The sequence below is a fragment of the Aegilops tauschii genome, chromosome 7 (genome assembly GCF_002575655.3).
Source record: "Aegilops tauschii subsp. strangulata cultivar AL8/78 chromosome 7, Aet v6.0, whole genome shotgun sequence".
Classification (NCBI taxonomy): Eukaryota; Viridiplantae; Streptophyta; class Magnoliopsida; order Poales; family Poaceae; genus Aegilops; species Aegilops tauschii.
In genome coordinates this window covers 619,209,371-619,236,592 of record NC_053041.3, presented here as the reverse complement: position 1 = coordinate 619,236,592, position 27,222 = coordinate 619,209,371, and the positions used below count along the sequence as shown (strand labels likewise).

Genomic DNA, 27,222 nt, shown 5'->3' with positions numbered 1-27,222 from the left:
CATGCTATGCGGGCGAAATGATGATACCATGCCAAGTTCCAACATTTTTAGAGTTTATTTTGTAGTGATTTTCAATTTCACCGTCATTTAGCTCTCTAAACAAATCGGTAAATGACTGAAAAACAGCAAATGATAACGTGTTGGAAATTGATGACGTCGTTTTGAATGATGCATACTGAATGCAAAAATAGGCTGGAGTTCAAATGACTGAAAAACAGCAAATGATGTCAGAACCTGTTGGAAATTGATGACGTCGCTTTGAACTGTGTGTACGGAACGCAAAAAAGTCTGGAGTTGTAATAAGTTTAAAAAAATGAAGTGCCCATGTAACAGATGAGTTCTCGTCAGAAACCCTGATACTTCGAAAGAGATTGTTCAGTTTGTACACGAAGTGCGTCCAGTTTTTGCCGTAACACAAGAAATCCGGAGTTGTAATAAGTTAATAAAGATAAAAAAGAGGCACAATGCTCGTTAATTAGCTTCAAGCTTTTCGGAATAGTGCAAACTGCACTGCACATAGCTCCGTGCAGTCTACACTATTCCTCAAGACTTAAAGCTAAGCAACGTGCAGATGAACATTGCGCCTCTCCTTCATCGTCTCTGCACTCAGGGCTTATAAACCGCTCCTAGTGCCTCTCTATTTGCGAGGTGGGACTAAAAAACAGCTTACTAAGAAACTATAGTACCAGTTCATGGCACGAACCGGTACTAAAGGTGCCCATGGGGCCCCAGCCTGACCACAGCCTGACGCAACATCATTAGTACCGGTTCGTGACACGAACCGATACAAAAGGTTGCTCACGAACCGGTACTAATGATCTCCGCCCGCCTAGCCGTTGGAACCGGCACTAATGTACACATTAGTGCCAGCTTAAAATCAAACCAGCACTAATGTGCTTCACATTTGACCCTTTTTCTACTAGTGCATGGAATTGAAATCCAAACCGTTTCATGGCATACATGCCCCGGAGACAGTTGTCGTGTGTGAATTCCTGGCTTGCTCATCACCACACATAATCAAGCCATGCGTTTGAATCAAAAACTACCACATAAGGGAGAGCCGGTTCAACATCTTGCGCGCACATGCTTTGGACCCCATGTGAAAGAGTCTGACGACGCCGACAATGACGGCTAGACGCAGCAGGTTATAGCCACACCATCCACACCCCATCGCTTCGCTGCCATTGATGTAGGTAAGATCTAGGAAGTGCCAAATCATCCGCCCACCAACGTCGGAGACTCAAAAGAAAACCACAGGAGACAACCAATGCTAAACAGGATGAGCCAATGCCAGAAATTTGTCGCCTGCAGTTCGTGAAGTCGTTGCGCCCCTATCCACTGGCCCTTCACCATGCCAAGAGCTGCCAGTCGTCGGATTCCTCACTGATACAAGTAGATTGGCCACCGATGCTGAGAGTAGACCGGCCCGCCATCGCCGCCTCCTGCCAATCACAATTACGCTTGCGAAACGCTCGCATCACGCCTAGTACGAATAGCGCGCGACAGTCGATTGCACAGGCTCCCCTCATCGGTGTCCTTTGATGGCGGGGGTGAAGGAGAGTGGATGGTGGTGCTAGGTTTGTGAGGTGCCACCCGAGTCACTTGGGCAAGAGTGATGCACAACGTTGCTTCTTACAATATATTTTATCAATTTATATTACAAATTTATTCTGCATGTGTTTCAGTATTTTCAAGTTTAGAATTTACTATATTAAGTTAATGTAAGTTAGGATGTGCATTGTCAGTTCATGGTATGCAAAAACCAAATAGTCTTATCGGGCAGGAAAGTAAAACTGAGGTACAAAGCCAATTGACTAGATTCTCATTTCATCACCACTGAAAACAGACATATGAACATTCAAATAATAAAAAAAAACTGAAACTAACAATACTCCCTCCATCCAAATATATAGAATCTAATACTTTTTTTAGGTTGCTTTGACCATTAATAAGTTAATAATATACGACATGCATGTTACACAAAGTATACCGTCGAATTCATATTTAAAAGGAGTTTCTAATGATATATTTTTATACATACATCTCATATATAATTAATCTTATCAATGACTCAAATGCAATGGAAAAGAAGAAAACAAAAGCATCATCCAATACAAAAGAAAAAAAAGCGCTTCATAAAATAATCGGGCCAGCCCAAGTGGTAGGAGAGAGTGCGAGTGGGCCGGCCGAACCAGTTTACCCTTTCCTCGAGCATAGGTTCGCCTCAAAAGAGAAAAAACAGCGTCATCTCAAAAAAAAGAAAAAAAACGATGGAAGGTCGCCGACGTCTCCGATGCTGCTCGGCGGAGCTTCGATCCAGCGGCCGGAGGCGACTCGCCATCCGAAACTCGAGCCGCCTATGGACGAGACCGGCACAGGTCTCCGGCAGGTTAGCGCCAACCAGCTAATTATCGGACTCGGACAAACCCCTTTCAATTCCCGTATTCCAGATTTGCTTTTGGATTAGTTGTTAATTTTTAGCATTTCTGAGAGACCTTCGAATTTGATCAGATGAGAGATGCATTCGATCTAGGGGTATTTTTTTTCTCTGCGAAATTTCACACTGTACTGTTCTTGTACTGACTAATTTAGGAGTAATTTTGCTCTAGCTTTTTCATTCAAACGAATAGGGCAGATAGAACTGGACCGTGGTGGGCAAAAAATTTCAGACCAATGATATGATGATGAAACTGACCCGTGCTGTGTTAGAACCTGCTTGGAGACTTAATTACAAAAGAGGCATGAGCCGTCCATTCTGAAATTGGACCGAGACTTATTCAGCATTTGGCCTTGAGGTCATGCAGTAGGATCAGAGAAAAGAAGAAATACGACATTGATGTTCTAAGCAAAGAAAAGAAATACGGTATAGTGGAATAATATTCGGCGTGGTTATCTAGTCTTGACTAGATAAAGACGAGAGAAGGTGGATGTGCATCATCCACATCAGTTCATGATGTTAATACTAAATACCATTGACCTGCATCTAGTACATCAATGGTTCCCTAAGGTTCACACCTCTATCTAGTACAGGGAAAAAACGGAGATATTAACCTACAGAGGAAGCGAAGTTATGGCTAATTGTAACATTAACTGGTAATGGGGTAGGTGTTGATCCATCGGAAATTCCCTTGAAGCATCCATGCCAATTCATTAAGTCTTGATAGTATGCAAGAGGACCTGGAAAGAAAATAAATGCGATCGACATTACCATTCTAAGCAAAGAAAAAATTATGATATAGGTGGAAAATGAGTGGAGGGAAGTGTGTGTAGAATACTGCATAAGTGTGACAGAGAGAGCATTAGTTCCATCATCTCTCTTACTACCAGGTCACCGGGTGTATTAGCTGGGCCTATACATATACTGCAGCCTAATTAGCTAGCCATTCTCTCCCATCTCTTAACTAAGGTTTGCAATCAATGGTGGATCCAGTTAGCATCGGTGCTGCTGTAGGATGGGATGTATCTGCTGTAGTCTGGCTCACCTCGCCCATCATATCAAGGGTCCTCAACAAAGGTTTTGCCCATCTCGCCTTTGACGCAATCGAGAAGCTGAAGATACTCGATATAGAAATTTTACAGCTGCAGCGTGTGATGGAGGTAGCTGACGAGTGCACTTACAGGGTTGGCTTGGAGCCACTGTTAAACAAGTTTTGGTCTGCTCTCTATGAGGCCCTTTTTTCTCAGAAATTTCACACTGTATTGTTCTTGTACTGCTAATTTAGGAGCAATTTTGTCTAGCTTTTTCATTTGCTGAAACCAGGTTGGGCAGTGTTACGTGGCCAGCATTAATTAATTCTCAGACCAATAATGTCACAGCCCTAGAATTTGGTTGCAGATAGTTGCATAAGCACTCATGACATCATGTTAATTTCAAATGAATTTGAAATGGGGGATGTTCAAACCCTAGCATGAAATCAAATTCAAATAGGTTCAACCTAAAAATATTTTCAATGATCCCAAAATGCCCTTAAAAAAGTGTTCATGATTTCGGGAAAAAGATGTAAACCTTATCCTGTGATGATGCATATTTTTCATTGGCATTTTAGGTCTTTGAATTAACTGACTACTTATTTGAATTGGAGTTGTAAAATTCTAAAAGTACTATTATAGCTCCAATAATTCTAGAAAAGATGGTGGGTCTCTGTAATAATCCATTTTGCATACTCAAAGTTTTTCCAGAATTTATAAGAAATGATTTGGTGTTAAACTAAATCAAAACATAGGCAAACAATTAGAAAACAGAACAAAAGTAGAAATTAGAGAGAGAGAGAAACTCACCTGGGCCTTACCTGGCGGCCCAGCAAGTCGGCCCAGCCGACTGGCCCCTGCCAGTCGTCCCCCTCCTCTCGCCAGGAGGACAGGGGCACGCGCCCGACGCACGCCGGCACAGGCCGCGGCCACCTCCTCCCTCCCTGCCTGCCTGGCTCCTCCTCGACGCGTCTGGACGACGCCACGCGACCCCCAGAGCCGTCCGGCTCTCCCTCTCTCTCCCCCGAACGCTCTCCCCCTCCTCTGTTCTCCTCACCGAACGTGCCCGCCGCCGCCGACGAGCACCACCGCGGCCATCGCCTCTCCCTCGTCCCCTCGAGCAGCCCAGAAGCACCGCCGCGTCTTCCTCGTCCTCTCCATCGAGTCGTGCGGCGCCAGAAGCTCTGCTTCATCTCCAACGCCGCCGTTTTCCTCCTCGGTCGTCCGAGATCGCCGCCGCCCGTACGTCGCCGTCCGGCCTTCCCCGAGCCCGGTTCGACGCCTGCTGCAACCGCTGTGAGCTGCTGCTCCTCCTTCCCCTCCCCGTTCTCGCCCTCGCACACCGCAGCCGCATCCCCGCTCGCACCCGAACTCCGGCCGCCGCCTTTGAGGTCGCCGCCATCGATTTAGGTCGCCCCCGGTGAAGCTGATTGCACCACTAGCTGCGCGCGGACGCCAGATCGCCGTAGCTCCAAACCGCGCCGCAAGACACCGCCTGTAGTGCCGTCCCGAGCAACTCCGGCGTGCCATCGCCGTGCTTTTGGTCGCCGGCGTCAACTGCTGACGTGGCGCCGGATTAGTTAGCACTAATGACCCCGCTAAACACCCCTAGTGCCACTGCCATGTGGGCCCTGTGCCTGTTTAGCTTAATTTAATTTTCTGTTTAGATTAGTTCTTAACCCGGTGGGACCCACGTGTCACCTTTGACCCTCCTGACGTGGCCGTTGACCTGGTCCCACGTGTCAGCCTCTGTAACCGGCACTGGGTCACTGACCAGTGGACCCCACTGGTCAGCTTTGACCTGGACGGCGCCTGTTGACCTGCTGAGGTCAGCATGACGCAATGCTGACGCAGTAATAGGTTTTCCTGGACTTATTCTTATTCAGGAAATTCAGAAAATGCCCAAAACTTCTAAAAATCATAGAAATTCAATCGTAACTCCAAATGAAATAATTTATATATGAAAAATTATCAAAAAAATGCAATCTATCCATCTGTATCATTTTCATGCATGTCAAACTAAGTTATACCTGCTGTATAGGTGAAAACATGATAATGGCATTTTAAATGCTAAATATGGAGTTTGCATATGAACCCTTAGCTCATATGGACTTCATTTAAACTGTTGCTAGATGCATTAGTGTAAATCATAACATTCTTGACATGTCATGATCATGCATCATATTGTTGCATTGCATTGATTGTGTTCCCTCTTGTTTGCCGGTGTTTGTCCCCTCTCAGTAGACGTGGTTTCGACGATGAGTTTGATGACACCGATGAAGAGCTATACTATCTTCAGAAGTGCCAGGCAAGCAAAACCCCTTGTTCATTCCGATACAATCCCACTCTCTCGCTTCTGCTCTCTTTTACTGCATTAGGACAACAACGCTTCAACTGTTACCTGTTGCGGTAGTTGAACCTCTTTCCTCTGCATGACCTGTCATTGCCACAGTAAATAGATGAAACCCACTAGCATGAGTAGGAGTTGTTTGGGCCCTAATGTGCCTACTCATTCGTGCTTGTTTGTCATGCCTGCTACTGCTTAGAGTTGAGTCAGGTCTGATTCATCGGGGATGAATTGGAAAGTGGTGAACATGTCCTTCGGTGTATGAGCTAAGTGTGTGAACACGATTTGGTAAAGGTAGCGGTGACAGGCCATGTAGGAGTACATGGTGGGTTGTCTCACTGAAACCGTCCTCAGGAACCGAGTTCTGTGTTTGTGATCCATGAAACAGCTACTACCGCACGTTGGGCCCTGAAATATGACCCCGCTCGACTTATTAACCGCCCTTGTCCTCTGTCCAGGAGTTGCAATTAGTTTCTGGTGTTTGTAGGATATGTGTTGGAGGCCGTGCGTAGCGCTGACCGTAGGGGTGGGCTATGATGCGGTAGATACAATATGGCCCGGTGTACCGAGCGCCCGTTTGATGTCTCGGGAACCCTGCACACATCGTTTGGGGTTGTGAGCGAAACCCCGGCCGGATCTCCTCGCGGATGGAACCCGAATAGGCGATAAACCTAGACTAGAGACTTGTGTGGTTAGTTAGGTCGTGGTCTACACCCACGTCGGCTTTCGCTTGAATCTGCCGAGCACATGTCGTGTGTAGACGCTAAGTGGTGGAAACATGTGAAGAAGTACATCCCTGCAGGGTTATAAATGATCTATTCGAATAGCCGCGTCCACGGTAAAGGACTTCTGGGTTGCCTATAACAGTTCATAGACAAGTGAAAGTGGATACTCTAAAACTCACAAGATAAGCGTGACTGCTATGGATGGCCTTCTCGTGGGGAGACGGGAGCGGATCCATAGTGGTGTATTGATATGGTGAATATGTGGACTCGTGTGCGCCACCTCAAAAGAGTTACTTGCAGTCATAGTTTAGGATAGCCACTGAGTCAAAGCTGGCTTGCTGCAGTCAAACTCCACCAACCCCTTTGTTGATATTGATGCATATGTAGCTAGTTCTGATGTAAGTCTTGCTGGTACATTTGTACTCACGTTTGCCTATTTTATGTTTTACAGAGAGACGTCAGTCTCGCTAGTAGTTTCGTGTGGACTTCGACGTTTAGCTTGATACCTCAGCTACAATCTTGTGCCCTCGGCAGGATCTGGTAGATAGTCAGGCTTCTCAGCCTTTTTCATTTGTAGATATTTGTACTCAGACATGTTAAGCTTCCGCATGTGCTTTGACTTGTATGCCTCTGAATGTTGGGTCATGAGACCCATGTTTGTAATATCTCGCTCCTTGGAGCCTATTGAATGAATACTTTGAGTCGTAGAGTTTTGTTGTGATGCCATGTTGTATTTACACATATCGAGCATATTGTGTGTATGATTGAAATGCTTGGTATGTGTGGGATCCGACAACCTAGTTGTTTATTCTTGGTAGCCTCTCTTATAAGGAAATGTAGTCTTGTGCTTCCATGAGCCATAGTACTCCGCTACAGCCCGGTTCACCGGAGTCCTGCTAGCCCAGCACTACTGCTCCGGAACACTTGACTGGCCGACATGTGATTCACTTCGTTCCTGTGTCTGTCCCTTCGGGGAAATGTTACGCGGTGACATCCGGAGTCCTGCCCAGCCTGCTACAGCCCGGTTCACCGGAGTCCTGTTAGTCCAGTGCTACAGCCCGGATTCGCACGCTGCTGACCGACATGCTCGATGTTGATTCATGTATGCCTGTCCCCGTAAGTTAGTGCCACTTTGAGTTCACGACTAGTCATGTCGGCCCGGGTTTTCTGTCATATGGATGCTAGCGACACTATCATATACGTGAGCCAAAAGGCGCAAATGGTCCCGGGCCATGGTAAAGCGACACCCGTGGGAATATCGTGCGTGAGGCCGCAAAGTGATATGAGGTGTTACCGGCTAGATCGATGTGACTTGAAATCGGGGTCGTGACAAATAATAAAGACCAGACCATGTTGTGTGGCCAACATTACTTCTCGGACCAATGATATAAGATGATGAAACTGACCCATGCGTGAGAACTTGACTGGAAACTTCCTACTTCAAAGCAAGCCAGTGGGTACAGTGGCTACACGTCGATTTTGAAATTGGACCAAGTCTTATTAGCCCACCATTGCTGTACCGAAAGCATCCGTCAACCACACCCCCGTCCTCCCAACTGCCCCAGCATTCATTCTCTACTTTGCTAGTAGCTTCAACCGCACACCATCACTACTGTTCTTCCTCTACAATTTTCGGCCTCACATTCTTCTTCTTCACGCGGGGGGTGGACACCAGGTCCAGTCTCGCAGACGTGAATTCGCCAGAGATCTTAGTGCGGAGGCCGAGAAGAATCACCAGGTCCAGGCTCGCCCTCGGCGACAACGCGCTCCCATGTTGAGGTCTGTTTAGCATTCTTACTTCTTATAAAGCAAACCAGTGGCAAACAAAGCATCTCTCTCTCTCAACTGGTACTTGTTTTGTCTGTCTTAGTTGTGAACAGGTTACCGGGTGCACTACCAGGATTCATGTACATATAGATCCTTCAGCCTAGCTTGCCTTACCGAAAAAGGCTTTCGCCCCGCTTTATATATAAAGCAAAGCCTAGCTAGCCTTCACTCCCCAAGGCTTGCAATGCCGGACCCAATTACTGTTAGTGCTGCTGCAGGATGGGGCGTATCCGCAGTAGGCTGGCTCGCCTCACCCATCATTTCAAGGGTCCTCAACAAAGGTTTCACCCACCTCGACTTTAACGCAGCGGACAAGCTGAAGATACTTGATGTTCAAGTTTTACAACTGCAGCGCGTGATGGAAGTAGTCGATGAGAGCACTTACATGCTTCGCTTAGAGCCACTGTTAGACAACCTTTGATCTGCCCTCTACGAGGCCGAAGATATCTTACATAGTGTCGAATATCAGTGTCTCAAGAAGAAGATCCAAGATACCAAGTCAGAAAGCAGCATGGCTCATCCATTTAAGATGTATATTCTGATGAAGAATCTCCAGTCTTCCATGCCGAGCTCTCCCCTAAAAGATATGGTATTTCTCAGCCCTCATTCTTGGACGTGTTCTGATTTATCAGAATGAATTCTTACTTGTTTGCCATAGTTATCTAAAACTAGATGATAGGATCTTGAAATGCAATGCTTGATAATGTTTTTTTATATAGCCTCAACTTAACTATTATTTGGTTTTGCAGGACACTGGGTTGCCAAAAGTGGAATTGAAGAAAAGCCTAGAGAAGATAGAAAGTGCTATAAATGATGCATGTAAAGTTTTGAAACAACTGAACTTGCCAAGTGTAAGTAATGATAATGGGAGACCTGCCGTTGCTACCAGTTCACGTAGTGCAGGCATTAGTCCTCTGCTACGAGTAATTGGTCGAGATCAGGATCGTGACAAGATCATAGCAATGCTTCATGAGAAGGAACACCGGTGTCATGCAAACACCATTAGTGGTACATGTCATTCTGGAGTGAATTGCAAAAAACATCGACATTGAAGGCTAGGGTTGTCAAAAATCACAAGTCTCTAGTTTTGTGCCCAAAAACACTAATTCCCAGGCTAATTTTTTGCAGAAACCACAAGTCGCTCGGTTCGCTCGTTTTAAGTGGGATTATGACAGGTGGGGCCCGCTTTTGTCGACGTGGCATAACTGTTCATCCGTTTCACTCGTTAGACGCCGTCAGACGCCGTGCGCGGGCCGACTCGAGCCGGAACCCTTTTGACCGGTCCCTCCCCGCTAGCTCTTCTCCATCTCTCCATCTCTTTCCCTCCCCACACCCTCTCCTCTCAGACATGGCGACGGCGAGTGGCGGTGGCGACTGCGGTGGGCCTGCCGGTGGTGGAGACGACAGGCCACCGGAGGCGGATCTCTGCGGCAGCTCAAACCCCGGCGCCCCTTCGGACAGCAGCCCCAACACCAGCCCCCAGCACTCGCTGGAGTTCGCGGCGGCTAGATCTTGGGCCAGGGCCGTGAAGGCGGATCCGACGGAAAGCCACCGGTGGGGCTCTTCATTCGGCGGCGTCTAGTAAGTTAACCTCATTTGTACAGATTCTAGGGTTAGGGTTAGGATTCGGCGGCTGGATCTTGGGATGTATGTATGTGTGGTTAATTTGATTTGCAGTGTTAAACCCTAGCTTGTGTACTGAAACACTCAATTTGATTTTGGGGGAGGGGGCAGGGGAATAGCCCACTGTCATAGACTCATATAGTTGATATGTAGCAATGTGAACTGTTAATTAGAGCAGTGCCAATACAGAACACATTAGAGTAGCTTATATTGTTAATATGCAGTGTTAATTAGAGTACGTTAGAGTATCTACATCTGTAGTTATGCATTGTTAATTAGAGCAGTGCTAATAAAGGGCAAATTAGAGTACCTTCTTTTGTAGTTATGCATTGTTAATTAGAGCAGTGCGAATAAACGGCAAATTAGAGTAGCTTCTTTTGTAGTTATGCATTGTTAGTTAGAGCAGTGGCAATAAGAGGAAAGTATAGTAGCTTCTTTTGTAGTTATGCATTGTTAATTAGAGCAGTGCCAATAAGAGCAAAGTATAGTATATTTTGTTAATATGCAGTGTTAATTATAGCATATTACTGTGAACTTTTTTATAGTAATTATGCAATGTTAATTAGAATTGTTGTTTTATTTTGTTGTCTAGTTTGGACGATGCTGTTTGGGAAGTTAAAATGCACTTCCATGAAAGAGACAACTTGGAGAGATCCCTCTGCATTTCAGACATCACATATCACAATTTGGTAGCATTAATAGAGACAGAGGGATATGGGCTGAATGATTACATCTACTTTGTGAGGGAGCCTGGTGTGGGTATTGAAGGATTGGTAGAAATTTCTGATGATGACAAGGTGGATGAAATGCTTGACCATATTGCTAATAAGGATCAGACTGTAGTGAATTTGACAGTGATTAGGGCCACTGATCCAAGACCTGCAGATTTGAATGCAGGGTATTTGTATGAGGAGCAGGTTCCTTTGAGTCAATTAGGAGAAAAACCTGTCTATGAAGTCAATCCTTCTGGATTTCTATTCAGATCACCTGAGAAATCAAATAAACAGAGGCAGTCAGAGCCACTTCAGTTCTTTTCCACACAGCAGAGCACAAACTTAGATATTGCTATGGAGCAAGATGAGCAGGAGACACTAATGGAGCTAAAGAGGAGAACCAAGATTGAGAACTTTAGGAAACATAAGGAGGCATCTGAGCATGTTCAAATGGTTAAGCAAAAACTACCAGTTCTTCTAACTGAAGATGACTCTGATCTGGATGCAGATGAGGACTTTGTTAAAAGGCTTAATGATTTGAGGAGGCAGAGAGAGGACCCACTCCTTCATTTTGAAGGAGACACTAATGTGGATGAAGTGTATGGGGAAGATGAGGAAGAGGAGCAAGTGGAGCAAGTGGAGGAGGATGAGCAGATGGAGCATGAGGAGGAGGAGCAGGTGGAGGAGCAGGTGGAGCAACAACATGAGCCACCAAAGAAGAAGGAAAAAAGAAAAGGGCCAACCAAGAGGTCACATTCAAGCTTGGAGTAAAGATTTGAGGATGTGTGGGTACCATCATCAGATGAGGAGATAGATGTAGGTGATTTGAAGCAGGAATATGATGATGGAGCTGAGAATGCACCTTTTATTCTGCCCAATGGAAGGAAGAGCAGAGCATATAAAGCACAACCAAGGAAGTGGTACAGTGAAGAAAGAGAGAACCCAGATGAGCAGTTATGTAGAAAGCTTTGTTTCCTTAATGTGTACCAATTTAGGAGAGCACTTCAGACATTTCACATAAGTCAGAATAGGAACTATGACTTCCACAGAAACTGCAATGACAGCATCATAGTTGTGTGCACTAATGTAAAATGTCCTTTCTACATTGCAGCTTCTGTTGTTGCAAATGAAACTACTTTTTGCATCAGAAAGGCTAATTTTCTGCACACATGCCCAGCAGTAGCAGAGAATACAAAGGTCACAGGGAAATGGGTGGCACACCAGTGTGAGGATATGATGAGAATTGATATTGGCACACCAATCACCACAATAATGCAGAATTTGAAGAAGAAATATGGAGTAGAGATCTTAACCCATATGGTCTATAGGGCTAGGAAACAAGCATTGAAGGTTGTCCAAGGAGACCAGAGAGGTCAATACACTAGGATTAGAGATTATTTGCAGGCTGTTTTGGACACAAACCCAGGAAGTAGATGTGTTGTGACCACTAAGCATTTGCCACACCACCCAAGCAAGAACCCAAGGTTCCATGGCCTGTTCTACTGTCTTAATGCTTGCAAAGAAGGGTTTTTAAATGGATGTAGGCCATTCATAGGTACATTGTGTTGTAACTTGTGTAGTGTTTTTGTTATTTGGCCACATTAAATACACTATCTTCTCACATTTGTCACTTTGCAGGGGTAGATGGTTGTTTTATCAAGCTGTCAACAGGTCAGCAGATCATTGCTGCAACAGGAAGGGATGGAAACAACAACATATACCCTATAGCATTTGGAGTTGTTGACAAAGAGGACACAGACAGCTGGACCTGGTTCATAACACAACTGAAAGATGCACTTGGTGGAGAAAGTGGAAAGTTTGGGTATTATACTATCATTTCTGATAGGCAGAAGGTAAACTTCTCTTCTCATATTTCTATTGTACCATTAATTTTTCATATGCACATTGCTTTGTGAACAATTCAAATGGACCAATATTTAGCTCTAGTTCATATTGTTTCAACATGGCCTTTTAAATGCAGTAAACCATGTTTTTCCCAATTGTCCACAAAGATTCTGCCTTAGATACATTTATCAGAATTTCCAAACTGCTGGTTTTAGAGGTGATGAGTTAAAGAAACACATGGATGCAGCTAGCTACTCTTATACTAAGAATGAACACCTAGCTGCAATGAATGATTTGAAAAGAGAGTGTAAGGCAGCTTGGGCATGGCTTAATAAAGTACCAGTTCATACATGGGCTAGACATGCAATGGATTTTACATGCAAGACTGACCTAGTTGTGAACAACATCAGTGAGGTGTTTAACAAAATGACCCTAGATGTTAGAGGGAAGCCAATAAAGACCATGCTGGAAGGAATTAGGACTAAATTGATGGTCAAATTTAACACCAATAGAACTAAGACAGAGACAGCAAATTGGGAGATTTGCCCAACATATGCAGAGATGTTAGAGGAGGCAAAGTACAACTCAAGGTGGTGCCAATCTTTGATGGCTGGTCCTAACATTTACCAAGTTAGTAGTGGAGATAACACCTACTCAGTGAACTTGCTGCACAGAACATGTGGATGTAGGAAATGGGATATGACTGCTATGCCTTGCAATCATGCAGTCTCTGCAATTGTGAAAGCTAAGTTGCAACCTGAAGACTTTGTTGATGATTTATTCAAGAAGGCAATGTACAAAAAAGCATATGACCATATCATATTTCCTATCCCTGGTCCAAATATGTGGCCAAGGACAAGAACTCAGGACATAGAGCCTCTAGTTTTCAGAGACAAAGTTGGGAAGCAACAAACAAAGAGGAGGAAAAACCAATTTGAGAAGCCAGCACCAAGAGATACATCTAGGATGGCATCCATTACTTGTAGCAACTGCAAACTTGTAGGGCACAGATACACTGTGTGCTCCAAGCCCTTGAAACCAGCTCTTGCTATGAGACAAAACCAGCATCAGGTTAGCTTCATCTACAACTCATGATATTCATAGCATCTTTGTTTCTGTTTTTGTAGTTATGTCTCAATTGATATTCATAGTTCATGATTGTTTCTATTTTTTAAATGCAGCCAAACAGGTCACATGCTTCTGCTTCATCTACAGCTGCTGCACCAACAAGGAAGAGGCCATCTCCATGTACAGCAGATGTTGGGACTGCTCCTCCCAGGAAGAAAGCTGCACCTGCTGCAACTACACCTACTGCTCCTCCAAGGAGGAGAGCTGCACCTGCTGCTACTGCACCTACTGCTCCTCCTAGGAGGTCTCCCAGGAAGAATGCTACCCCAGCACCTACTGCTCCTCCAAGGAGGTCTCCCAGGAAGAAAACTACCCCAGCTGGTACATCTTCTACATCTGCTGCAGGCCATAGGGGAACATTTCATGCTCCAAGATAGACTGGAAGGAAGAGGACAGTTTCCTACAAGATGAAAGAGTACCTATATGCTTCTGGTAACTAGATGTTGCCTTTGTTGGCTGCTTGAATTTGATGCCCATGTTGGTTGTTGAATTTGATGCCTTTGTTGGCTGTTAAACTAGATGCCTTTGTTGGCTATTCAAGTAGATGCCTTTGTTGGCTGTTGAACTAGATGCCTTTGTTGGTAGGTTTGAACCAGATGTTGAACTAGATGCCTTTGTTGGCTGCTTTGAACTAGATGTTGAACTAGATGCCTTTGTTGGCTGCTTTGAACCATATGTTGAACTAGATGCCTTTTGATGGTTGTTAAACTTCACGCTGGATGTTGATGGTAGTTGCACCTAAATGAGTAATGATGCCTTTTGTTGCCTTTTGATGGTTGTTGAACTTGAATGCATGATGTTGATGCTTGTTGAACTTGAATCACCTAAATGAGTCTTGGGTGCCTCGACGTCGAAAAAACCACCTAAATGAGTCTAGGGTGCCTCGACGTAAAAAAAACCACCTAATGAGTCTAGGGTGCCTCGACGTCGAAACAACCACCTAAATGAGTCTAGGGTGCCTCGACGTCGAAAAAACCACCTAAATGAGTCTAGGGTGCCTCGACGTCGAAACAACCACCTAAATGAGTCTAGGGTGCCACGACGTCGAAAAAACCACCTAAATGATTCTAAGGTGCCTCGACTTCGAAAAAACTACCTAAATGAGTCTAGGGTGCCTCGACGTCGAAACAACCACCTAAATGAGTCTAGGGTGCCACGACGTCGAAAAAACCACCTAAATGAGTCAAGGGTGCCTCGACGTCGAAAAAACCACCTAAATGAGTCAAGGGTGCCTCGACGTCGAAAAAACCACCTAAATGAGTCAAGGGTGCCTCGACGTCGAAAAAACCACCTAAATGAGTCTAGGGTGCCTCGACGTCGAAAAAACCACCTAAATGAGTCTAGGGTGCCTCGACGTCGAAAAAACCACCTAAATGAGTCTAGGGTGCCTCGACGTCGAATAAACCACCTAAATGAGTCTAGGGTGCCTCGACGTCGAAAAAACCACCTAAATGAGTCTAGGGTGCCCCGACGTCGAAAAAACCCACCCATGTGAGTATAGGGCTATTTCAGATATACAAATGAACATCAAAATTCATCACATTCAGCATATTGGGAGATCCATACATAAGCAATACATAACTAATTAGTAGCATAATTGGGGGATCCATACATGACCATTACATAACTAATATGTAGCATAACTGGGAGATCCATACATGAACATTACATAACTAATAAGTAGCATAATTTGGAGATCCATACATGACTAATAAGTAGCATAATTGGGAGATCCATACAGGACCATTACATAACTAATAAGGAGATCCATACATGACCATGAACTCCATGACCATTACTGCCCAGTGTGGCTCATTCATCTAAGATTGCCTTGATCCCATTCAGCTTGGCCTTGGTCTGCTCCACAACCTTCTCAAGCTCATCAATATGGGCCTGCAGCTTAGTCTTCTCTTCAGCAAACTTCAACTTCATGTTCCTAATGACACTGGCTTGAGATACTGTCAGGTTCTTAACCATGTCATACTTCTCTTGGAGCTCGCTCTCATCAGGCTTCCTTTCCATCTGGGCCCTCCTCTCATTCTCATCCAAAAGGGCTTGAACATCTCCAACCAACTTGTCATAACTGGCCTGCAGCTTGATCTTCTCTTGTGTCAGTTTGTGAACAGCAAATGAGTTCATCAGGTTGTCCTCAATCCTGTTTCTCTTGGACTGCTCATACATATCCCATAACTTGGACAGTGCATTCTCCATTGTAGCTGGCCAAGATGGATCAACCCATTCAACTAGTCCACAGTTTTTACCATCCTGTTAAATTACAGTGTTAAACAGCAAGATATGAGCTACATGCCAAGATGAGTTCTTTACTAATAACAAGTAGGCACTCCAACCAGTACCAACAATTAGGCAATCTAAATAATGAGTGCTTACTAACTAAAAGCAACTAGGCCAGCAGTACTTAATAACAATTTTTAATGAGTGCTTCCAAACCCATGCACATGCTTGACATATAAACAAACCTCACTTGTCCACACTGTCACATGCTGACATATTAAGAAATGACCTCACTTATCCACACTGTCATATGCTCACATATAAACAAATGAACATGCCACAACACTCTGCACATATGCTCACATAAATACAATGACTTCACTGAGCCAATAAGCATTGGGCACATATTTAAACAACCTAACTAACAAGACAGATCTGCTAACTACCAAAATTAGTACTAAACAATGACCAATATGGATGCCCACAGCAGCTAATTAGCAGAAATTTGACACATACCTTCACAGCACAAGCAAGGAACCTCCTGCCAGTATGGATGCCCTCGAAAGCAACAAGTCTTTCTGCTCGCTTCCGGTGTTCATGGCACAAAACATAATCATTGCCCTCGAATTCGGAGTCATCCGTGGTAGCAGGGATCTGCACGTGCAAAGGAAAGCAAGAGATTTGGGAAGGAAACATCAGATCTAGCTCAAGAGGAAAAATCCCCAAATCCAAACCCTAACCCTATTTCTACCAACTCACCTTCACGATGCCGTCGTTTGAACCTGAGGTGGCGTACTGGTAATACCTGCCGTGCTCACCTTCACTGCTGTCATCATCCTCACTCCAGGAAACCATGGCGACGATGTGGCGGCGGCGGCGGTCGGAGATGTGGACGGGTCGACGGCGGCGAACGAGTGGGAGCAGAGAGCGCAAGCGAATGAGGGTTGGGGTGGGTGGGCCCGTAACGATTCGAGGGAGGGACCGGTCAAAAGGGTTCCGGCTCGAGTCGGCCCGCGCACGGCGTCTGACGGCGTCTAACGAGTGAAACGGATGAACAGTTATGCCACGTCGACAAAAGCGGGCCCCACCTGTCATAATCCCACTTAAAACGAGCGAACCGAGCGACTTGTGGTTTCTGCAAAAAATTAGCCTGGGAATTAGTGTTTTTGGGCACAAAACTAGAGACTTGTGATTTCTGCAACCCTAGCCTTCAATGTCGATGTTTTTTGCAATTCACTCTGTCATTCTGTAATTGGTATTCATGGCATCGCCGGGTCTGGGAAATCAACACTTGCACGGTGTGTTTATGATCATGAGAAAAAGCAGAAGCGGGAGAATAAGGAAGGCCATTTCGAGATTGTCATCTGGGTTCACGTTTCACAGAAATTTGACTTGGATTCCATTTTCAGGGACATATTTGAGGGCGCTACAGGGAAACAATGCCCAAAATTAAACAGTCTTCACGCCCTAAAGGAGAAACTAGAGGAGGTACTGCTTGGAAAACGGATTTGTTGATACTGGATGATGTCTGGTACAAGAGTAGGAATTCGGAAGACCATGAATAACTACAAAAGTTAATTTCTCCGCTGAATGTTGGAAAGGCAGGAAGCATAATTCCGGTGACTAGTCGAACTGAAGATGCATTATTAGCTCTGGGTGCTGTTCAAGAGAGATGCATTCCAATATCTGACCTGGATGAGGAAATGTTCCTTGAAATGTTCATGTATTATGCACTTGGAGATGCAAGGGTAGGTGACCATGATCGAACAAAACTTGAAATGATTGGAAAGGACATTGCGAAAAAGCTGAAGAGATCGCTCTAGCCACCGGAACAGTGGGTGCACGGCTCCGTAAAAACCCAAAAGTTGAGATTTGGATGAGAGAGAAGGATCGGGACCTTATCAAAGAGACGATGGGAGCTTTGTGGTGGAGCTACCAGTATCTTGATGAGCAGGTCAGGCGATGCTTCGCTTACTGCAGTATTTTTCCAAGACGGCATCGTTTGAAACGTGATGAGTTAGTTAAGTTGTGGGTGGAAGAAGGGTAAAAAGACCTTCAAGAAGAACAAGAAGGATGAGGGCTGCTTTACTTGTGGTTCGGTTGAACATTGGGCCAACAAGTGCCCAAACAAGTACAAGAAGTCATGGCAGGACTCCAAGTCTATCAATATGATTGTGAACAACAATGAGAGTGGTGCATCTGGGTACGGTAATTTATTTGCTGTATTTTCAGTTTGGCCGTCCACCGATTGGTGGGTCGACACAGGTGCAGGTGTTCATGTGTGTGCTGACATTTCATTGTTTTTTTCTTACCAGGCCACAGGTCACGGGTCCGTACTGATGGGGAATGGCGTGAGTGCTTCTGTTCTTGGTGTTGGCACGGTCGATCTGAAGTTTACTTCGGGAAGAATCGTGCAGCTGAAGAACGTGCAGCATGTCCCCGCCATCAAAAAGAACCTCGTTAGTGGCTCCCTGCTATGTAGAGAAGGGTTTAAGTTGGTATTCGAGTCTAATAAATTAGTTGTTACGAAATATGGACTATTAGTTGGAAAGGGTTATGAATGCGGAGGCATGTTCCGCCTTTCTCTTGCAGATCTATGTAATAAAGTGGTGAACAATATTCATTTGAGTGTTAATGAATCTGAAGTCTGGCATTCACGTCTTTGTCACATCAGTTTCGGCGTTATGACGCGGCTAGCAAAATCGAATTTAATCCCGCGTTTCACTTTAGCCAAAGGTTCTAAATGCCATTCGTGCGTGCAATCTAAGCAACCTCGCAAGCCTCACAAGGCAGCAGAGGAGAGACACTTGGTGCCACTGGAACTCATACATTCTGATCTTTGTGAGATGAATGGTGTGTTGACTAAAGGTGGAAAGAAATATTTCATGACTTTGATAGATGATTCCACTAGATATTGCTATGTGTATCTGTTAAATACTAAAGATGAGGGTCTACACTACTTCAAAATCTATAAGGCAGAAGTTGAGAATCAACTTGAAAAGAAAATTAAACGAGTCCGGTCAGATCATGGTGGAGAGTACTTCTCGAAAGAGTTTGATGCCTTTTGTGCGGAACACAGCATTATTCACGAGAGGACGCCTCCCTACTCACCCCAGTCAAACGGGGTTGCCGAGCGGAAAAACCGTACTCTAATTTATTTGGTTAACGCCATGTTAGATACATCGGGTTTATCCAAGGCATGGTAGGGGGAGGCTATAATGACATCATGTCATGTCCTGAATAAAGTTTCGACAAAGGATAACGAGATCACTCCTTATGAGAAGTGGACCAAGATAAGGACAACACTCTCGTACTTACGTACTTGGGGCTGCTTGGCGAAAGTTAATGTGCCGATCCCCAAAAAGCGTAAGCTTGGACCAAAGACCGTGGACTGTGTTAATTCGGGCTACGCTATGAATAGTGTTGGCTATAGATTTCTAGTAGTGAAATATGAGGTACCTGACATGAAGGTCGGTGCAATTATGGAGTCTAAGGATGCTACATTCTTTGGGGACATTTTCCCCATGAGAGATGTACAAAGCACTTCTAGACAGGAAACTGAGGAGACTCCTGAACCTGCCATTCCGATGGAATATTATAAACAAACACATGATGAAAATCCTGAGGAGGATAATGAGGAAACCCTTGGTAGGGGCAAGAGACAAAGGACTGTAAAGACCTTTGGTGATGATTTCTTCGTATACCTCGTGGAGGATAATCCCACTTCTATTTCAGAAGCGTATGCATCTCCAGAAGCTGACTACTGGAAGGATGCGGTCCGTAACGAGATGGATTCCATCATGGCTAACGGGACTTGGGAGCTTACTGAACGTCCTTATGGTTGCAAACCATTGGGATGCAAGTGGGTGTTCAAGAAGAAGCTTAGGCCCGACGGTACGATAGAAAAGTACAAGCCTAGGCTTGTGGCGAAGGGCTACGCCCAGAAAGAAGAAGAATATTTCTTCGACACTTATTCACCTGTGGCCAGACTGACCACCATTCGAGTATTACTCTCGTTGGCGGCCTCGCATGGTCTTCTCATTCATCAGATGGATGTTAAGATGGCTTTCCTGAACGGAGAGCTAAAGGAGGAAATCTATATGCAACAGCCTGATGGCTTTGTGATAGATGGTCAAGAAGGAAAGGTGTGTAAGTTGGTGAAATCTTTGTATGGCTTAAGACAACCGCCTAAGCAATGGCATGATAAGTTTAATGAAACGTTGACATCTGTTGGGTTTGTTGTTAATGAGGCCGACAAATGTGTATACTATCGCTATGGTGGAGGCGAAGGAGTTATACTGTGTTTGTATGTTGATGACATACTGATATTTGGGACTAATCTCAAGTTGATCGAGGAGGTTAAGACTTTCCTATCTCAGAACTTTGAGATGAAGGACCTTGGAGTGGCTGATGTTATCTTGAACATCAAGCTATTGAGAGATGATGAGTGTGGGATTACACTTCTGCAATCCCATTATGTCGAGAAGGTGTTGAGTCGCTTTGGATATTCGGACTGCAAACCATCTCAAACACCATATGATTCTAGTGTGCTGATTCGAAAGTCTAAGGGCACAACTATAGATCAATTGAGATACTCTCAGATTGTTGGTTCACTCCAGTATCTAGCGAGCGCAACAAGGCCTGACATCGCATTTGCTATTAGCAAACTGAGCCGATTTGTTTCCAAACTGGGTGATGTACATTGGCGTGCTCTTGAGAGAGTTATGCGCTATCTGAAAGGTACTATGAACTATGGACTTCACTATACCGAATACCCGTCGGTACTTGAAGGGTATAGTGATGCGAATTGGATCTCTGATGCTGATGAGATGAAGGTCACAACTGGGTATATGTTTACTCTTGGAGGTGGTGCTGTTTCCTTGAAGTCTTGCAAGCAAACGATCTTAACAAGATCGACAATGGAAGCAGAATTAACAGCATTAGACACATCGGGTGGCGAAGCAGAATGGCTTCGAGATCTGTTGATGGACTTGCAAGTGGTTGAGAAGCCGGTTCCGGCCATCCTTATGAACAGCGACAATCAAACAGTTATTGTCAAAGTGAAGAGTTCAAAGGACAACATGAAGTCCAACAAACACATAAGAATGAGATTGAAAGCTGTCAGAAATTGAGAAACTCCGGAGTGATAGCGTTGGATTATATCCAAACAGCTAAGAATCTGGCAGATTCCTTCACTAAAGGGCTATCACGTGTTGTGATAGATAGCGCATCAAGGGAGATGGGTATGAGACCCACATGAGTTGCCATGGTAGTAACCCAACCTATCTGATCGGAGATCCCGTGAAATAGGACCTGGGAAAACAAGCCAGCGGTGAACTGAGGAGAGTAACTTTACTAACCCACTCTGTTGGAGATGCAATACTCTCGGAAACTGTATGGAAGGATGACTACTGTCTTAATGTGTTCCAAGGCTTATATATATAAGCAAGATGCTATCCTACAGAGCGACCTTTGGAGGAACACACCTATATGAGCCCGACTGCTGGTCACAGTCTATGAGATTGGGGTGATCTCTAGCAAGCTCATGAACAGGCCAGGAGTGTGACTAATATGCTCCACCCGAGGGGTCGGCCTTCGGCAGCCTCGTATCAGTGAGACTTGTGGTGAAACTTCTTGACGCCAAACTGACAATTCAAGGCATAGTCCATTGTTCAGTTGTGAAGGAGTGTAACTACTTGGTCTAGGTGGAGCTCAACCTTAATCGGTCTCCACTGAGATGCTGGTATATCAAAACAGCGTTTGGAACAAAGGACAAGTGGGCCCCTGAGATCTGGTGGGGGATTGTTGAAATATGAGATGGGCCTAGAGCCCATATGACAATTTCAGATTTAATCTCTAAGGGCCCATGTAGGTGGCATGACAAGGTGGTGGGAAGTTTAGTCCCACCCCAGAAGTGGAAGGAGAGTTGGAGTGGTTTATAAGGGATTCTCTCCCTCATGCTATTGGAGCTTGAGAAGAAAAGAAGCCCTCGCGCACTCCTCCTCCTCCACTCGCCTCGCCTCGCCACGCCACGCCTCGTCACGACGCGTTGCGGGTTGCGGGATTGAGCCGAGCCGAGTTCACTCCTATGCGCTTCTTTTTGCTGGTCAGGAACGGAGAGTCTTTGACAGGTAGGGCCACGATCTGAGACGTCGGATCATGGGCTATCGACTTGGACGTGGGTTCAGCCCACGTCTCTCCACGCGCGGCCGCACATATATATGTGGGGCGCTGCCAACCCTAGCCGCCGCGAAAACAGAACGCATCTCCATCTCCGCCTCCACGCCCACGTTGTTCCTCTGCTGCTGCTGCCGCCGGCGACTCCGTCCCGTTCACCGCGTACACGGTTAACGGGAGAGCAGGCCTCCGAAACCCCGCCTCTCCGGATCCTGTACGGGAGAGGGGCGATTAGGTTTTTGGGTAGCGACTACGCAACTGCTCGCTTCTGTTCATCTACGTCCGCATCACCTTCGTCATCACCATGTCGACCGACGCCGACTGTGCCGCCGCTGAGAAGGCCGAGGCCGACAAGAAGGCCGCTGAGGATGCCGCGGCTGCTGCCACCGCCACCGCCGCCGCGTGGCCGATTGGAGGGTATACATCGTTTATCCCTCTCGTGTTTCTTTCTGTTGTAGCAGTATTAGCAATATGCGTAGATGTTTCTACTATGTGCGTAGTACATGCTCTGTTAGATCGTAATCAGTGTGTTATCAATGCTGTCCATGTCATGCTCATGATTCATTCATGGATTAATTTAATCGAAAAACTGCCTATTTACTCATCAAGATGCTTACTAAGAAGATACCAGGATTGCAAAATTTACGCACTCTCATCATTGATGACATGATAAAGGTTCAATCAAACGAGTGCGCTGTCTTTGGGAGTTTTTTCATTATGTTCACGGGGCTGTCGAAATTGCGGGTACTTAATTTACGTTTCTGTGGAATTGGTCTTAGTATGTTCTCATTCCCAGATTCCATTGGCAAGTTGAAACATCTGCGTTATTTTGCTTTTCGGGTGCCTCAAATTACCAAGCTAACTTTACCGGCCGCTTTTACCAAGCTTTACCACATGCAGGTGGTAGATTTTGGTCTTTGCATTAATTTGGCGTTCCGTTGTGGTGAAGATATGATGAACCTTGTCAACTTGCGGTGCGTAATCAGCAAGGCAGATCTGGCATTTCCGAACATTGGCAGACTGACATGGCTCCAAATGTTACCATTCTTCACAATAAAGAGGATACATGGGTATGAGTCACATCAGCTGAAACACTTAAACAAACTTCAAGGCAAGCTGCAGATCCATGGTCTTGAGCATGTTAAGACTAAGGAAGAGGCTGTTGAAATCAAACTTGCTGGCAAGGAAAGACTCACAGAACTGGTACTGGTGTGGGATCATGATCACTTTCGCATTCCAGAACCAGAGGTTCAAGCAGAGGTACTTGAGGGCCTTTGCCCTTCGAAGTATCTTGAAAGACTAGAAATCAGGAATTACCAAGGTAGGAAGATACCGAGTTGATTGATGGGTAAGCATAAAGGCAGCCCAAAGACCCTGCAAGAGCTTAAGTTCAGCAGATGCAGGTGGGATGCCTTGCCGGGTAATACAGAGCACCTCACATTACTCAAGAATGCGATATATAGAGATCGGTGATCCAATTTGGCAGCAGATTGAGCCATTCCACATAAAATAATTGGAAGTTACTGAAAAAGGTCCGTACGGAAGGTACATATTTGATTTCCTTCTGTCTTCCTTTTCCAGTTTTTGTGTTCAGTAACTGCAACTATTTGTGTTCAGTACGGAAGATATTGCAACTATTAGCCGTTGCTGTTGCTGTTACGTTTCTGATTCGTTTGCAAACTGTCAGCCGTGTGCTTTTTGCTGAGGACGGAAGCTGAAGCAGATGGGCTGCCAAATCTACAGGCTCTTACTGAATCGTTGGTTTCTACAACATGCTTGGTTTGTTGATTCTTGTGTATTTGCTTGCTTGTGAAGCGGTGTGGCGCTCTACCCCATAAATCACGGACAGTGCAGAATGTCATGTCTGCATGCAGTAGGTGGACACTGGATTACCTATGTGTGTGTGTGTGTGTGTGTGTGTGTGTATTGGTAAGTATGTCATAATGTGCAGTGATGAACACTAGTTTGATCTGCTATTCCTATGTATGATTTGTAACACTGTTGAATGCATGATAAACCTGAGTTCCCAACGTTTGTAATACATAATATCGAATGATTAACTCTGAACCTATTTGTTTCCTGTCGTTTGTAACATTTGTCGCACGCCGAAAGTATCTCATTGCTGGGAGTTTGCTCACCAAAGTTTCTGACTGAATCGACCTGAACCTGGGTCTCGCAGCTGGCTAAGGACACCTTCTGGCAGGCTGGCAGGAAGATGCGAAGCTTATCATGGGCATGCCTTTGGGAGTACATGCAGATTCCGTTCCTCAGGCATACTCTGCGCAGCGGGAACAAGCAAAGCAGTGGTGCGCATGAGATTCTGGGAAGATTGAGGATCACCGGCGCCGCCTTGTATGTCAGATCTTCGTATGAAATACTATGCGCCTGAAGTTGGCTGAGGAGTTGACAGTGGTGGATTTAGAGGCTGTCAACTTGTGGAAACTGATGCCCAGCTGAGAAGAAAGGATCCACAGCCCACTGTATGTGCTTCTCCAGTTGCGACTTGTCTGTCTGCGTCGACAAACAAACAAGGCTCAACTAAAGTTGACACTAAATCTGTAGACTCTGGTGTGGTAAAATGGGAGTTCCATGTGCCAGAGTTTACTGCTGGTGATCTCATGGGCGCTATGCACCAACTTGTCACCCTAAAAAATGAAAATACTTTGGAAAAATGTGACATGGAAATATACTTCAGCTAGCTAGCTCTACCATAGTTGTTGATTGATTGAAACTGTCAAATTCATGGTCACATTCACTCTTACGCATGGAGCAGCAGCCACATTAACTGAAGCTACAAGCACCATGCAAACTAGAAACAAAAAACTTGACATGGAAATATACTTCAGCTACATCTAATACCACAGTTGTCACTTGGCTCAAACTCTTAATTCCATTTGTCACATTCTTAGTCACGGAGCAGCACATTCATGTTACACCATGTTAACTGAATCTAGAGGTAGCATGGAAATAAGAACAACATACAAAAGACCACAGCCAGGTGAAATCCTTCAGATTGTCACGCGCCAACTTGTCGGCAAGGTAGGTGTTCAAATCTGCGAAGAGAATCCACACTATCAGAACACAAGGTCGTTTCGAACACATAACACTGATCTGATAACAACTCCCCTGAATCTGGACAAACGAGACAAAAAAAAAACTCAGACAACACAAGAAGAATTTCCACTCAATTTGTGCATATTTATTCAAGAGTTGTACCACCTCAAAGGAACAAATATTTGGGACTTATATTAGGTAGGTAGTATCACAGGACGGGGCAGAATAGCATAATATTGATCTCAACTGAATCTTAAACATGTGACTGCGAACACTCAATTCAGTGATCTTAGCATTAACACAAGTTGGGATACACAGCCAGACAGACGCACATGAACATAAATGAATTCAGATCTAAAAAACTCATACAAAATTGGTTTTGCAGGAATTCGTTTACTGCCTACGCACACTCTATCAGTATAACAAACTTCCAACTAAAAAAAGAAAGAAACTACGGGTGTCACTAGTAGAAAAAGGGCCATTTGTTCCGGTTCATAAGGCCCATCTGTCCCGATTGGGGAACCGGGACTAAAGGGTCGTTACTAATGCCCTAGACCTTTAATCCCGGTTCTTATACTAACCCGGACAGATGGGCCTCCACGTGGCCGCTCCGGCGAGCCCAGGCAGAGGGCCTTTGCTCCCGGTTGGTAGCACCAACCGGGACCAATAAGCTTCCACGCGTCAGCATTTCAGGGGCTGTTTTTTTTTTGAAAGGAGGTGGTTTAGGGGTTTTGGGGGTTAATTTAGGTAGTTATAGGTAACTGATAGAGAGATGTGTCCTCTCTTATCTCCGTGCTACTGCTACTGCTATGCCTAAACATGACTTAGATTGAAGTGAGGCAACATGTGGTGCATGTTGAAAGTAATACTAATCCAAACTTGATCAAGTTTGGATTGTACTACTTTCGACATGCACCACATGCATGTTGCCTTCACTTCAATCCAATCCATGTTCATTTCACCCACACATATATGATAACTCTTCATGCTCGCATCATGCATCATCATAATAACAAGTCCTACTAATCATCATCATACAACTTCTACTCGTTATTAATAACAAGTCATACGATCATCATCCTGATAGTCATCGAACCAACCCTACTTAATTGTTCTTAGCACATGATCATCAGTATTAGGCAGGACCTAAATACCCTATTTAAGGTAAAATAGCATAAAACAATATAGACCCTGACTCTCCATTATGGAGAATGGAGATCATCCTGTCTCCAATTCTTGCGCGGCGCTTCCTTTTGCTTCCAAGAACCTCCTTACGACTGTTCATACATTTTTTTCATTCTCTGATTAGTATGTCTCCACTTCTTTTAGAAATCCGGTATGGACAGTTGAGATTCGTAGGATGACCTGGATATATGTTCAAAACACGAAGGCTGCCATTCTGATACATCAAATGAGGCACACAATCCTCTGGTATTCTCTGTTGAAAAACATAGTAATAACTTCATAGTTAGCAATGATGTACTAGTTTTAGAAGTATGCAAAAGATGCACGGATGTTGTAATAGTAAAAAAATCTTACCAGGGTATCTCCATGGTAGTTACCGTTGTTCAACACGTGCACTAGTGGCACGTATTGACCATAATGTTGAGGAGTTTGATTGTAGATATTGTAATTCTCAAGATCAGTACAATATCCGACCAGATGATTTTTCTCCTGATAAGTTAACTCGGAGCCATCGGTGTAGTGGGTTTTGTCTATCATGTTCCACACATTGTTTGAACAATCAAAATAAGCTGTCAATGGAAATAAGCTATCAAGTATTTTGAAATAAACAATATAAATTAGTTAATAATTAACTATGTTTGAGAAACTCACATAGCGGTAGAACTGGAGGCGTATCAACAAGGACCAAAATGTCCATATTGTCTTGGTCGATGTCAGGATCACCAAGATCCATGGTGACAAGCATACCCTCATCAAAACCATACATCTTGCAAAATTCTTCCCAATTTTTGCAAGCAAAATGGGTTACGCTCTTAGCATTACACAGATTTACTTCAAAATCCACATCATGATGGGTCCTTAGGTGAATTCTCTTCGTTTCAAAATTTTCATGGTCTTC

General features: G+C 44.8%; 3 protein-coding genes, 1 long non-coding RNA gene and 1 pseudogene across 5 annotated transcripts; 4 read left to right on the top strand and 1 right to left on the bottom strand.

Moving 5' to 3' along the window:
• Positions 1 to 2,265: 2,265 nt before the first annotated feature.
• Positions 2,266 to 7,247, top strand: LOC141026481 (uncharacterized). Its single transcript, XR_012188684.1, has 2 exons — positions 2,266 to 2,389; positions 6,992 to 7,247. It is a non-coding gene; the product is annotated as an uncharacterized lncRNA (long non-coding RNA).
• Positions 7,248 to 8,551: 1,304 nt separating this feature from the next.
• LOC141027518 (putative disease resistance protein RGA4) lies at positions 8,552 to 17,955 on the top strand (annotated as a pseudogene).
• On the top strand, positions 9,350 to 14,407 carry LOC120968372 (uncharacterized). Of its 2 annotated transcripts, none has more exons than XM_073505415.1 (5): positions 9,350 to 9,948; positions 10,583 to 11,789; positions 12,342 to 12,556; positions 12,685 to 13,619; positions 13,730 to 14,407. In XM_073505415.1, the coding sequence occupies exons 1-2, from the start codon at positions 9,380 to 9,382 to the stop codon at positions 11,472 to 11,474; spliced, it is 1,461 nt and encodes a 486-aa protein (XP_073361516.1). In that variant the 5' UTR covers positions 9,350 to 9,379; the 3' UTR covers positions 11,475 to 11,789; positions 12,342 to 12,556; positions 12,685 to 13,619; positions 13,730 to 14,407. The 2 variants fall into 2 exon arrangements, with proteins under 2 accessions (XP_073361516.1, XP_040251001.2); XM_040395067.3 differs by having other exon boundaries at positions 10,583 to 12,258.
• LOC109761632 (uncharacterized) lies at positions 15,489 to 17,130 on the bottom strand. The gene is made up of 3 exons (XM_020320450.3): positions 16,668 to 17,130; positions 16,425 to 16,562; positions 15,489 to 15,941 (listed from the first exon to the last, which is right to left on the bottom strand). Exons 1-3 carry the CDS (start codon positions 17,001 to 17,003, stop codon positions 15,489 to 15,491), a joined length of 927 nt encoding a protein of 308 aa, XP_020176039.2. The 5' UTR covers positions 17,004 to 17,130.
• Positions 17,956 to 22,614: 4,659 nt separating the features above from the next.
• On the top strand, positions 22,615 to 24,474 carry LOC120969178 (uncharacterized). The gene is made up of 4 exons (XM_073504583.1): positions 22,615 to 23,063; positions 23,163 to 23,406; positions 23,773 to 23,864; positions 24,265 to 24,474. Exons 1-4 carry the CDS (start codon positions 22,695 to 22,697, stop codon positions 24,472 to 24,474), a joined length of 915 nt encoding a protein of 304 aa, XP_073360684.1. The 5' UTR covers positions 22,615 to 22,694.
• Positions 24,475 to 27,222: the final 2,748 nt, after the last annotated feature.

Coding starts and splice junctions, on each gene's coding strand:
- LOC120968372 (XM_073505415.1), top strand. CDS start 9,380: ATGTCATTCTGGAGTGAATTGCAAAAAACATCGACATTGAAGGCTAGG. Junction 9,949..10,582: donor TCTTCATTCGGCGGCGTCTA/GTAAGTTAACCT, acceptor TTTGTTGTCTAG/TTTGGACGATGCTGTTTGGG.
- LOC109761632 (XM_020320450.3), bottom strand. CDS start 17,003: ATGACAGGTGGGGCCCGCTTTTGTCGACGTGGCATAACTGTTCATCCG. Junction 16,563..16,667: donor CAAACGACGGCATCGTGAAG/GTGAGTTGGTAG, acceptor TTGCACGTGCAG/ATCCCTGCTACCACGGATGA. Junction 15,942..16,424: donor TCCTTGCTTGTGCTGTGAAG/GTATGTGTCAAA, acceptor GTAATTTAACAG/GATGGTAAAAACTGTGGACT.
- LOC120969178 (XM_073504583.1), top strand. CDS start 22,695: ATGCTTACTAAGAAGATACCAGGATTGCAAAATTTACGCACTCTCATC. Junction 23,407..23,772: donor AGAAATCAGGAATTACCAAG/GTAGGAAGATAC, acceptor GCAAACTGTCAG/CCGTGTGCTTTTTGCTGAGG. Junction 23,865..24,264: donor TGGTTTCTACAACATGCTTG/GTTTGTTGATTC, acceptor TGGGTCTCGCAG/CTGGCTAAGGACACCTTCTG.